The sequence below is a fragment of the Trichoderma virens genome, assembly GCF_000170995.1.
Source record: "Trichoderma virens Gv29-8 chromosome Unknown TRIVIscaffold_71, whole genome shotgun sequence".
Classification (NCBI taxonomy): domain Eukaryota; kingdom Fungi; phylum Ascomycota; class Sordariomycetes; order Hypocreales; family Hypocreaceae; genus Trichoderma; species Trichoderma virens.
In genome coordinates, this window is record NW_014013678.1 from 22808 (window position 1) to 35733 (window position 12926).

The window sequence follows — 12926 nt, forward strand, 5'->3', positions numbered from 1 at the left end:
ATCGACGATGTATAAGACGATGTCAAAGTTCGGCCGCCGATTTACTTTCGACTTAGTCCCGAGATTGCGAGACATTCCTGCTAACCCAGAGTTAGATGTTGTGATTTTTGAAACAGCCTGTTTGGTTTAATGGTAAGGGGCGTCTTCTCAAACCCTCTTCAGATGGCATGCGAACAAGACCGATATCTAGGCTTCATAGTCAACTAGCCTTGCAAGTACTGCGCAGCCTGATGGCTGTTATTAAGATGGGATCTTGGGGTGGAAACGCGGCGAATGTAAAAAGAAGTCCATATAGATAATAAGCTCTTTGAGAAAATCATTCAGTGTCCGAGAGAAAGCCACATTCGCTATACAATCGAATATATCCCTCTTCATGTGTAAGTTCCATTTCGAGTGTAGTTTACTAGGGTTTGCACTATCTACAAGAATCTCCAACGCCTCGAAAATCAACACAGCTTTTTGACTCATATTTGCGCGATTAAAACCCTCCAAAATAATTTTTTAAAATAAGAAGCGAAGGGAAATGGTTAGAGAAGAGAAGAGAAAAGAAGAAGAAAGAAGGTGATCACCTGCAGACGCCGGCTGTGGAAGGTTTTTCTTTATTGTTTTGGATATAGTTTCAACCACCGTTATATACCTCCAAGATTTTAGACTACATAGGTAGGTTTCCTCCTTGCAATACTTGAAGTCGTCGGATCCTCGTCATAAGATGCGCCAAAAGGATATCAACATGGTGAGCACTTTACAACTGCGGAATCAAGGTTCCATTATTCTAGTATCCTCCAGCTATTTGTACGCATGAAAAATAAAATCTCTGCCGCTGCTTCATAGCACAGGTCGATGCCAATAAAAGAAACCAGTCATGAATCAAACTTCTTGTACATGAGAACTAGATACACCGTTTTCTATTAATCAACAAGGTTTACCGTTTTCCATTAATCAACAAAGTTCACCGTTTTCTATTAATTTACAAGGTTCACCCTTTCCTATCAATCAACAAAGTTCACCCTTTCCTATCAATCAACAAGGTTCACCGGTACGTGCCGCAAAAGGCATCTCCCCCATGACTCTTCCGCAAAAAGTATCCAGCCTTTGTTTACTTTCACCATTCGGATGCGTAGTGGATAGAGCTCAGCTTCAACCGGAACTTCCCGACCGAAATAAGCACACATTGCTGAACCTTGATTTCGCCCCAAGTCCAGTTGACGATCAGAAAAGGCCAGCTATGTCTAAACGGCTGAATCCGTCCCATCAGTAAACACCATTACGCAACTCCCATAGCACAAACAACACAAAGATAATCATCACAGTACAGTCATTAACTTTCACACAGGCGTGTCCATTTCAAATCTACATTCCAAAAAGCCCAGCTAAAAATCTCATAAAACAAAAAGTAAATGCAAATAGAAGTCTCAAAAAAAGACCGCCCCCCCTTCACTCCCCTAAAAGCTTCCTACCAAAGCTCCCCTCCGCCCCCCAGCGCCAGAATGAAATGAATCCCCTTCCCTTTTTCGCGCCCAAAAAAAAAGCAGCAGCCTCTCCCCTAGGGACAGGTGTACATATGTGATGTGTGTGAATGTGCATGTTTGTGTGTGTATTTGAGGGCAAAGAGTAAATGCATGTGCTGTGCGTGCAAATGAACATGCTGGCCATAAAGCGCCCGACGTATAAACCCATCCCCCATTTGATATGTGTTGACATTTCAAGTCGTTGAAGCATTCCTTTCCTTCAATTGGGCCCTCCTGGGGCACAGCAAGCTAAAATAAACTGACAACTCTTCTCATCGGCGTACTCGCAGAGGCGCCGGCAGTAAATCCGGCGGCGGCTCCATAGGCTCACTTATGCTCCTCTGCCTCTCTGTCCTATCATCCCTATCATCTCCAGAGCTAACACTGTCATCCACCTCCACCTGACTACTCTCGTCCTCCTCACTACTATCGCTCTCCTCTTCTTCAAACACGATTTGACGCATGACGGTCTTCTCAAACAGGTCAATCACCATTCTACGGACGCCGAGTCGGTAGTGGTTCCACTCCATCAGCCCCATGACCGTCTTGAAGAATTCCGCGCTGCGGAAAGCCATCGGCTTGCGCGCTTTAATCTTTTGCAGCTCGGTGACTGCCTTCCGATACAGAACAGTGTTTCCAAGATCAACTATAAGCTCCAGAATGCGCTCGCTGATAGCGCTATCGTTAAGAAGGGGCGGCATCTCTGATAACTCCAGCGGTGGCCGCGCGGCTCTGGGCGGAGGCTGCTCCCGTATGGTGCATTGCGACTCTGGTAGTATAATTGACGCAGCTGTCTCGTGATGCCACGGCGAAAGTGAAAACAACTTCGACAGGTCAGAAGGAATGCAAAAGCCAAGGGAATTGCCCATCAGCGTAGTATTTGCATCCCATCCGTGTTCCGATAGAATTTCAAGCCCATGTGTCGACCGAGAAATAAGGCCGAGAACGAAAAAGGCTGTTCCACGGAGACTCATCACTTCGTGTCTTGTTGCAATTCTGATAATTTGCTCGACCATATCTGTAGACTCCAAGAATGGCGCACCCAGTTCCATAGATCCTACGTTGCCCACAGCCCAAAGGCAGCCCTTTACTTTCGTAATCAGCTCGGGGTCCTCGGATTGCATGCCATGGTCACGAATTGTGTTGGCAAACTCTTCAAAGTGGCCCTTGTCGCTGAGCAGCTTGCAGCCCTCTTGAGTTCTCGTCAACTCTCTGTAAAAGTGGGGTGGTATGTGGCTGTCGTGATAATCGGTTTCCGCCTCGTGCTCATCAAATACACTAAGGCGATGATGATGCTCGTCTGCGTCCGTTAGGAATGCCTTGGCCAAGCTAGCCTCGATAAGCCCGACATAAGAATCGTTTCTTCCCAAGAACCAGTCATCCATTTCGTTGCTAATGTAATCAAGACCATCTAGATAGTGATATCCGATGGAGGTGGACAGGAATCGCAGCAAGAGTGGCGCTCCAATTTCGCCGAGGTGATCCAAAGCCGGGCGACACTCGACAATGTATGCCAAGTAGGCTTTTCTGTTGCAGGCCTTCTCCAGTATTTTGACCGCGGTAGAGCAAACCTCAATTTCTGGGTCGTATAGCTGGGTGACTAGGAGCTGGATGGCCCATTTCGAGTCGCTCACTTCGCCGCGGCCGTCAATGGACGGTAACCTTCGAAGAGTGCATTTCCGAAGCGTGTTTGTGGCGTGGATTCGGATCTCTTTCGTGCCCGCTGTCAGCGCCTTCGACAGCAAGATTCGATGGTGACCCTGGAGGCTATAGTCAAAGCTAGATAGGAGGAGCTTGATAAGATCTGGGCGCTGAGTCAGTTCGTAAATATGGTACATCATGTTGAACATGCGCCACCTCTCAAGCATAGCCAAACCCTTTGGATCGCCAGTGAGCACTCCAAGCATAGGGAAATAGCCAGCACAGAGGGTATCCGTTAGCCTGTCCTTAGAAAACATGGGATACTGTGCGGTGAGTCCACTGGTCTGCCGCCCAAACGTCAGCATTAAAACTATGTAGGAATCTGGTTGAGATTAAACTTACCGGATCGCACTGTGCCAGACATTCTGCAATCTGCCTTAGCAGTTTGCTATCTGCCAAAAATCTGACTCCCTCTGGCGACTGTAGCAAGGAGTGTACCAGAGCACAGCCAGCCCTGACATACTTTTGCGCGTTTCGCGTATTTCGGACATCGGCAAATTTGTACTTGAACGGCCTGTAAAAGCTCATGATTCTCTTCATAAACTTGGAGGCTTTAATGGCCTCTTCAAGCCTCTTGCCGACTTGTAAAGGACCATCAATGACCTTGATGATATTCTCCCAATTCCATTTGGAATAGTTGGAGCTGTTGAGCACACCAGTGTCAATAAGAAGCTGACGGAACGTGGCATCATCAAACGCCACTGTAGATCCCGCCTTGCGTTGGTCGTCAAGGAGAGCTAGATCGTTCATGCTGTCACTCGAAGGTAGAATGCCAGCCAAAGAATCTGCCGGTGCACTCCGGTATAATGTGCGGTTGATGCTGCTCATCTGATATACAATTCCCGACGCAATATAGGACTGGCTGTCACTAAACTTGGCCGCTGCCGAAAAGAGTTCCGGCAAGAGTTGTATTTCTGCGCTCCATGAGGGGGGAAGCAGCCTAGCCGCCAGCTTGAGCGCCTCGCCGATCAACAGCGTCGTCTTGCGCTTTATCATGGTGTCGTTTTCGGAGCGGGCAACTTGTAGCAGGGTTTGGATAAGCCCTGATTTGATCAGAACCGCTAGAATCAGCGCTGTGTAATGGTCCACGAAATTTTGCTCCCCGGTATCCTCTTCTAGATACCCTCTATCCTTGCTCTCAGTTTTTAAATTCAGGTTATTCACCCTTCCGTAGGTAGTCAACCTACGTCCTGCCAAGAATGACACCGCCCAGGCGGGTGGTTTGATGCGAAGGAGCGAAAAGAGCAGGTCCAAAATTGTTTCTCGGATGGCAGGATTGGGGAGGGAGATGCTTATAATCAGAGATCGAATGGACCGAAAGTCGTACATGCAGAGTGTCATGAGGCCAGACCATGATCGCATAGCGACAGAGATGGCTTTGCAGTTCTGCTTCAGTACGACATCGTTAAGAGCAAGTTGGCTTGTGAAGGCGTTAAAGACCACATCAAGGCCATATCCCGGCTGGATGAATTTCCGTCTATGCGGCGTATCCAGGAGATAGAGGAAGGCAGATGTAAGACTCTCGGGGGCCTTGTAAGTTCCCTCGGCGAGAGCCTCAGAGAGAGGGCCAAGACCACCTGAAGCAAGGAGCAGACGAGGGTCTCGCACCATAATCTCGGCGAGAGTCTCGATGCAAATCGGCCGCAGGCGATCTGTATTTTGTTCAGTTGGTTGAGCCGAGCCAGATCGATCATCGCCGTACTCGGCAACGGCTACAATGGTCCGCACAACGGCGCGCGAGATCTCTTTGACTCCGTCCTTAACGTCAAGAAACGCTCGCACAAATTTGAGAGCCTGCTCTCGTTCAACATCTGCCTTTCGATAATTGTTCAACGAGCTAGGAGAATGTTAGGTTTCATATTCACCATATGCCTGATATCACAGAAAAACCTACCGTATAACTAAAAAGTCGGTATTCAAACTCCTGATCTTCTTAAGAGAGTTTCGATCCGAAATCGCATATCTCGTCGCGCGATAGCCAGCCGCGACAACCTCTCGACTTTCGCTGAGTAGCATCATCTGCATGCGGAGGCCAAAGACAGACCACACCAGGTCGTATTTAAGGGTCGGATACCTTTTGAACAGGTCGACCAGAAGATTCGCGCGAGTCACGTAGTAGTCGGGAGTCATCCCCCCAACTTCCAGCGCTTGGAGGAGCTCGGCCAAGGTAAATGTCGGATTCTCGGTAGATTCTTCGATATCTGAGCCAGGACCCGATCGGAGACTATGTGGTGAGCGATGTAGAGCAGCGGCATCTTGCTGAGCTCTACTTCTGGGAGGCGTGCTGGGCGGAGCCACTCTGGTGGCCTGGGCATCCGAGATCTGCTGCTTCAGCACCTTGATGCGCGAATGGCTGGCGGTCAGCTCAGCCTCGACCCTCTGGCGCTGCTCCTTTGTCTGCTTGGGCTTCTTCAGGTTGAGTGCCTCGAGCATGTTCTCGCTGCCCTCCTTGATCTTCATCTCCCTGTTGAGCTTGTCCCGCAGCATCGAGAGATTCTGCTCGGCAATCTCGCCATCCTCCACCTTGTCCACGAAGCTGTTTGGGTATACAGGCCCCGCGTCGGTCCGGCTGCCAGACCGGATGGGTATCATCTGGCTGCGCAGCTCGGAGCTGAAGCTGCCGGGGCCAGCGCCAGGATTGAGACTGCTGGCTCGCGGAGCATACGAGACGGCCGAAGCCGACAAGTTCCTGGAAGCCCCGCCATTGGGAATCTGCAGCCCAGTGCCCTCGCGATCGATGCTGGTCCGGCCGATGGTCTGGACGTCGGTCTGCGTCTGCTTCAGACTCTGCGAGGGCTGACTGGACGTGGAAAACCCCTTCTGGCTGGACGAGGAGCTGGCCAGCATGGCGACGGCGACGCCCACCGAGGGGGGACTATGCCCTCAGCATTCGTATGTTATGCGTCGAGGAGAGTAGCGACTCTGGTTCTGGGGTCCGTCTCGCTCGCGCTGTGTCTAGGCAATGTCGTGGAGTGACGTGATTCGGAATCTCGACTCGGCCGGCTCGAAGCACATGTAACCAGACGAGAAGCTGTGCTTATTGGCGGACACAAAATGGAACGCTGGTAGATCGCAGATCTGAGCGGTGGAACTTGGCGCGGGAGGAGGACAAGCTAAAGCCCAAGGCCGAGCGAAAATCTTAGCAGAGCGAATTGCGCAGACTCGACGGGCGGCGATGCGCTGAAAGGCCGTGAAGCTGGTCAAGACATGCGAGGGGACGAGGCTCAGCCCGCGACACAGGAAATCAGAGACGCCGCAGCGGATGGATCGAATGAAGCGTGCCAGCCGTCAGGATTTCAGAAAGGCCGGCTGAAAGCATCCATGCATGGCTGGGTGTGAATGAGGTTTGGTGGCTGTAGCAGAGCTGTGGCACAGCAGTACAAGCGCTGTCGGCCATTTTACCAGCACAGCGGAAGTACCTGCTATCTACTTTTACTGCGCGACATCTACCCTATTGCTGGCGATACTTGACTTGATTCTCCAAAAGCCATGAAGGGGTTAAAGGAGGGAGATGAATATTTTTGGTGATTTCAAGATAGTAATGCTAATCCTTTCAAATCCGTACCAATGCAAACTAAAAGCCGCCTGTGGCAACGTCAACGACCAAATGTCGGCATGCAATAGCCCGGTCGCAGGATGGCATCAAGCTGTGGCTGATGGGTCTTCGGCGATCTACACGGTAATAAAGGCCCCCCCAAGATCCATGGTTTCCTGCTAATGGGCACCTAATCCGAGGCTCATCTGATCAAACCATAGAAGTCTGTACTCCCTAGTACTGTACTCACTGCCCACGACTAATACACATTAGTCCTTTGCTTATCTTGATTCCCCCAGCTTCTACCTGTATCCCCCAGATAGCATCCATCCGTATCTACTCCCACGTAGCATCAATGCCCGCCATCAATATGCTGCCATCAGCTCATTCCTCGCAGTCCAGAATACATCGCCATCCCACCAGCCGCACTGCCCTCATCCAGGTACCGCCTTCAAACATGGGCCCATTTCCTGAGCGCAAAAAGCCCGGATCCCGATCCACGCTTCCACCAGAAACCCAGCTACCTGGGGCGGCCGGGGCTCCGCGTCTGGGAATCGGCGGGCTCCGGACTCTTGTCGCACCCCACCAGCGATAAGTTGGAGGCTGTCTTTTGCCATTCTGCTTCGTCCCTCTGCTGCAACGCGCCATGGCCCGAAAGTGCCCTTTTGCCGCTGATGCCGCTTGCGGGAAAGTAGAGCCGGTGCTATGCATGGTCGATCGGGCTGCTGCTGCTGCTTACCTATGGCCCAATTGCCAAAAGTCAATGTGAGGCGATGTCCGATAGCTATCTGCGCGTGTCAGATAATAAAGTGGACATGGCATCATCTCATGCTGTCCTCCGTCCTCCGGCGCATGTAACCAACGGGCTTGTGCTACGTAGTAGGTGGTATATATATCCAGGCCACGCTCCAGTAGACCAATCTTGCCTCCGTCCCCTCTAGCTTCACTGCGATTCTTGATTCTTGATCCGACGAGTGTGGTGTTGATCCATCTTGTTTGTTGCCCGCCTACCATCTCATCTCCGTGACGCCTCCCCCTCCAGCTCTCTCTCTCCCCCTCCATTGAACTCTCTTCTTTCGAGTAATACAAACACAAAGCATCACCACAAACAACCCCAATTCATCTCATCATGGCCACCGCTCACGTCTCCGCCGCCCGCTACGGCAAGGACAACGTCCGCGTGCTCAAGACCGACCGCGACGCCGCCACCGGCATCCACACCGTCACCGAAATGACCGTCAGCTGCCTCCTCGAGGGCGACATCGACGTCTCCTACACAAAGGGCGACAACAGCGTCGTCGTCGCCACCGACTCCATCAAGAACACAATCTTCATCACCGCCAAGCTCAACCCCGTCAACCCCCCGGAGCTCTTCGCCGCCATCCTCGGCTCCCACTTCATCGACACCTACAGCCACATCCACGCCGCAAACGTAAAGGTCATCACCCACCGCTGGACGCGCATGGAGGTCCGCGGAAAGCCTCATCCTCACAGCTTCCTGCGCGACGGCCAGGAGACGCGCAACGTCGAGGCCCGCATCACCCGCAAGGGCGGCATCGTCATCACCAGCGGCATCGAGGGGCTGACCGTGCTCAAGAGCACCGGCTCGGCATTCCACGGCTTCGTGCGGGACGAGTACACCACCCTGGCCGAGACCTGGGATCGCATCTTGTCCACCGATGTTGATGCCAACTGGAAGTGGAAGACCTTTGCAGATGTTGCCGCTGTGCGTGAGGTAGAGCCCAAGTTCAATGCGGCGTGGGAGCAGGCCCGCGAGATTACCCTGACAAGATTCGCCGAGGATGAGAGCGCCAGCGTCCAGAACACCATGTACAAGATGTGCGAGCAGATTCTGGCCGCCGTGCCGGAAACGGAGACGGTCATCTACTCGCTGCCCAACAAGCACTTTTTCGAGCTCGGTAAGTCTCCCATTGACATAGTCTTAATAAAATGAAAAAATCACAGTTGCTAATGAAGTTCTACAGATTTAAGCTGGCACAAGGGCATCAAGAACACCGGCAAGGATGCCGAGGTCTACGTCCCCCAGTCAAACCCCAACGGCCTCATCAAATGCGAGGTTTCCCGCGGTGCAGCCGCCAGCCGCGATTCACACCTGTAAAAATTCTAAAAAAACTCACCAAAAAAAATTGTATAAATCACATGTTTAACTAGATGAATGGCGCCTTGGATTGCGTCAGTGTTGGACCAGGGACACTAGAGGGAGGATTATCATGATTATCATGACAGCTGCAGCGTCGCAGTGCGCAGGCAGCTTGGCTATAGCGTTTGATTTGAATTTGGATTACATTTGACATGAATCATCTTGTAGCTGCATCGTATTTCATATCTGCTGCGTGATTTGTGTGTGATTTGTACATGTACTTTACATTTTTTTCAATCCCAAGTCAGCCCTCTCTAGTTTTCTATGAGACATTCATCCCACATCCTTCATCCCAAGAGTCATCAAAACACACAAAACATATAATACAAGTAGCAACACCAATCTTTACAAGATTATCGTCATATCATCATCGTTTCCCCTCTGCCGCCTCATAACCTGTCCTTATCCGTGTTCCGTATCGCCTCCACCATCTTCTCCCACCCCTCCGACCCCACAGCCTTTCCTCCAAACCGTATCACATTCTCCTTGTACGGATGTGCCTCGCCCTCAAACGCCTTGAGTCTCGCCAGTCTCTTGTCCCGCAGCCTGTTCTTGGGCAGCATGCCGCTAACAGCCTTCCTCAGCACCTCGCTTCCACCGTGCTTCTCCATGAGCACGTCCATGGTCACAGTCTTGAGGCTACCGGGTCGTGTGTTGTGTCTGTAGTAGTTCTTGCGCCATTTCTTGTTGCCCGTAGTGTGTAGGGCGGCGCAATTCGTCACCACAACGTAGTCGCCGCAGTCGGTTGAAGGGTCGAACGTGGGCTTGTGCTTGCCCATGAGCAGGACGGCAATTCGGGAGGCCAGGCGGCCGAGAGATGGGGGAGTGACGTTGGGTTGGGTAGAGAGAGTCGGGTGAGGGGCTGAGGCGGAAACCTGGTGCCATACTCGAGAGTAGGCGAGCCTCGTCTGTTGAAGCAGTTCGTTAGAAGAAGACTCCAATTGGGTATTCGGCTGGCTGTAGAAGCTGGAAAGTCTTACCAGGCCAACGGTCTGCGACATCCTGTGTAGTCTGCAAAAATCGAGAGTCCAAGTCGTTGGAAGAGCCTAGGCCTCGAGGCGATAAGCACCGTTGAGTGGACGCTTGACCAACCTACAAGCGGGCAGTATCACGAACCTCGACCTCGAAAGTTTGCACATCACATCCAATCAGTCCAATCGCAGCCATGGAAATGCTGACTCACCCTATCGATCTCAAGTCACATGACCTCTTTCCCGTTATCGCTCTACAAAATTTCCATCCCAGAGCTTCTGTTGCGGCTCCACCCTCCGGACGGGACCGTGTAATCCCGGCGTTATGGCATCACTGCAGTGGATTTCAAAGCACTGGGTGCTCCGTTACGCCAGTAAATGCATCACCTGAAATAAATGGCGCTTAAGAACGCTGCGTCTTCCAAGGTTCTGGCAGCTTCATTTGGCCTCTTTGCTGGCTACGCCGCGTACCGATACAGAGCTTCTCATTCAGCGAGCCCTAGCACACCAAGACCCAGTACGTACATGTACCGTGCACTTCGAATTGCCACTGGACGAGCTTCGCGCCGGTTCACTCAAGCTGGTTTACATCTGCCCCGCGTGCTGACAACTCGATAACCAACCAGGCGCCATGGCTGTCAAACACAGCTTCCAGGTATGCCTTTTGCTTTGTCTGGAAAGATTGTCTTTCCTTTTCTTCTTTGTCTTTTCCTTTTTCGAAACAGAGAAAAAGAAACGTGCACAGTCCATGGAGCTTTGAGTGGCTGATGAAACACTGGGCAAACAGACCCTCTTCGCCGTCCCGCTATCCTGCGACGGCTGCGTCAAGTCTGTTTCAGACTCTCTCTACAAGCTCGACGGCATCACCAAGGTTGAGGGAAACCTCAAGGACCAGCTGATATCAGTCGAGGGATCTGGTGAGCATGGTGCCATGCTGTGCCAAGAGCATGCCACTTCACGCCATCATCTACCATCTGCTAACGCATCGGGCCCTGCCGCAGTCGCACCATCTGCCATCGTTGAGGCCATCCAGGCCACGGGGAGAGATGCCATCCTTCGGGGATCCGGCGCTTCCAACAGTACGTTTCAAAAGTCTTCTCTTTGACTGCTAGGCTTTCATGCATGCTGTGGCGGCCGCCCCCTTTTCCATGGGGGTGGACATTCATATTTCGCCAAGGACCATCGATTGGCATGAGAAACACATGGCTAACACGGACATTGTTTACTCAGGCGCCGCTGTGAGCATCCTGGAGACATTCGCTGACCAAGCGGAGCACCAAGAGGATGATACCAGCCGGGAAGTGAGAGGCCTCGCTAGGATGGTGCAAGTTAGCCCTGACCGGACATTGATCGATCTAACAATAAGGGGTGTTGCTCCCGGCACCTATCGGGCATCCATTCGTGAGTACGGAGATCTCAAGGACGGCGCTGAATCTACTGGCCCAGTCTGGTCAGGGGGTGAAAAGGAGACGCCAAAGGGATCTCTTGGAGTTGTCGAGGTATCCAAGGACGGCCGCGGATCTGCGTTTGTGGACCACGCTTTTCAGATCTGGGAAGTCATTGGCCATGCCATGGTTCTCACCAGACAGGATGAGACTCAGCCGCTCAAGAATGATGACAACACTGTGGTTGGCGTCATTGCACGAAGCGCGGGTATGTGGGATAACGACAAGACTGTCTGCTCCTGCACGGGCAAGACGCTGTGGGAGGAAAGAGAGGATGAGGTCAAGAAGGGAATGCTGTGACCCGATACAACACAGCCCACTTTGGATAAACAAGTAAAATGAATGATAAAATCAGCCAAGCGACTGTTTTCTCCCGCCAAGCTCTCAATGAATCCATTCCCACTCTGCTTCCATTTTCTTTTAAGCTTATCTCACAATCTCCTACGAATCTCATTAATCCATAACACTAGGGAGATTGTATAAGCCGGCAACTGAGAGTTGAAACTACCCGAAGTATCTGCCTTACGGTAGCGCGGGGGCAATATCATGGGAGCTCATTTGGGGTTTCATGCCGCTCAGGGATTCAGAAACAGCGTAGTGCCAAGCTGTAACAAGGAAAACACAAGGGGGAGATCGACAACGTCAACCCCAAGACGGGAATACCAAAGCACGGTCCTTACGTTCAATCTCACTGAAACAGCTCCAGTTCATGCGTGGAGCCTCCCGCATCTTGTACATATGATCTGGAGGTAGATACTCACCGAATCTCGTGTTGGGTGCAGAGTGCCAAGGGCCAAAGCGCAAGGCTGATCGATTGCTTACAATCAAGTATCCAGACCTCAGGTAATACGAATGTGCGTGCGTCGAAAAATGTCAAGGCGCTTTATCAGCTGCTCTTGAAACGCTCGTATAGGACGATGAGGTCATATCCTGGCACGCGGGGTTGACAGCTAGATGCTGCCGTCTTGGGGTAGCAGGATGTGATAAACATAAACGCCAAGATTGTGACAATGGAGGCCCCGTGTCTGGTCCTCAGCAGATGATCGGATGATATAGCATTGACAGTGGCACCACTGGCTGGGAATCTCATTCGAATATTCCACGTCTGTCCGCCTTAAGTTCACACCCCCTTCTATCGCACCACCCCTTTGTGAGCGCTGCAGGAGGGCATCTGGAAGCCAGGTTGTTGGCCTGGTCTTGAGGCCGCTCTCGCGAGAATTTTCATCGTCACATTAGACAACGGGAGAGGATGGTGATATCAATGGTTCAGCTTGCCATGCAGGAAAACTTATTGGCTCCGCAGCCTAGTTGCAGCATCTTCGGCGCGTAGAGAGCTAATGAGAACGATTTCATGGATCAAGAGTGTGGAATAATGTTGTGATGAAATTCGCTAGCTGGCATGAAGCATCGGCTTCCACATCAGGAGAGCGAGTGTTAGTAGTATTAGTGCTTGTGGGAATAGCATGGCTCAAGAGAGCTTTATCCAGGAACGACGCGAAGCAGCTCCAGGCGTTGGCAAACGTGTACGAGTACATGCGGGGGGTATAACGAGGTTATCTCGCATTTCGCTCGGCCTACTGTTGCCGCCGCTGCATCGCAGGATGA

General features: G+C 51.7%; 4 protein-coding genes across 4 annotated transcripts; 2 read left to right on the forward strand and 2 right to left on the reverse strand.

Moving 5' to 3' along the window:
- Positions 1-1780: 1780 nt before the first annotated feature.
- TRIVIDRAFT_52532 (uncharacterized protein) lies at positions 1781-6056 on the reverse strand (the record flags this gene model as incomplete). The annotated part of the gene is made up of 3 exons (XM_014100105.1): positions 1781-3493; positions 3552-5046; positions 5104-6056. 3 exons carry the CDS (start codon positions 6054-6056, stop codon positions 1781-1783), a joined length of 4161 nt encoding a protein of 1386 aa, XP_013955580.1.
- Positions 6057-7683: 1627 nt separating this feature from the next.
- Positions 7684-9062, forward strand: TRIVIDRAFT_78632 (uncharacterized protein; the record flags this gene model as incomplete). The annotated part of the gene is made up of 2 exons (XM_014100106.1): positions 7684-8663; positions 8730-9062. The coding sequence occupies 2 exons, from the start codon at positions 7874-7876 to the stop codon at positions 8861-8863; spliced, it is 924 nt and encodes a 307-aa protein (XP_013955581.1).
- Positions 9063-9294: 232 nt separating this feature from the next.
- TRIVIDRAFT_52684 (uncharacterized protein) lies at positions 9295-9906 on the reverse strand (the record flags this gene model as incomplete). Its single annotated transcript, XM_014100107.1, has 2 exons — positions 9295-9813; positions 9886-9906. 2 exons carry the CDS (start codon positions 9904-9906, stop codon positions 9295-9297), a joined length of 540 nt encoding a protein of 179 aa, XP_013955582.1.
- A 601-nt stretch (positions 9907-10507) lies between these two features.
- Positions 10508-11621, forward strand: TRIVIDRAFT_59828 (uncharacterized protein; the record flags this gene model as incomplete). Its single annotated transcript, XM_014100108.1, has 4 exons — positions 10508-10531; positions 10664-10793; positions 10878-10955; positions 11107-11621. 4 exons carry the CDS (start codon positions 10508-10510, stop codon positions 11619-11621), a joined length of 747 nt encoding a protein of 248 aa, XP_013955583.1.
- Between the last annotated feature and the right edge of the window lie 1305 nt (positions 11622-12926).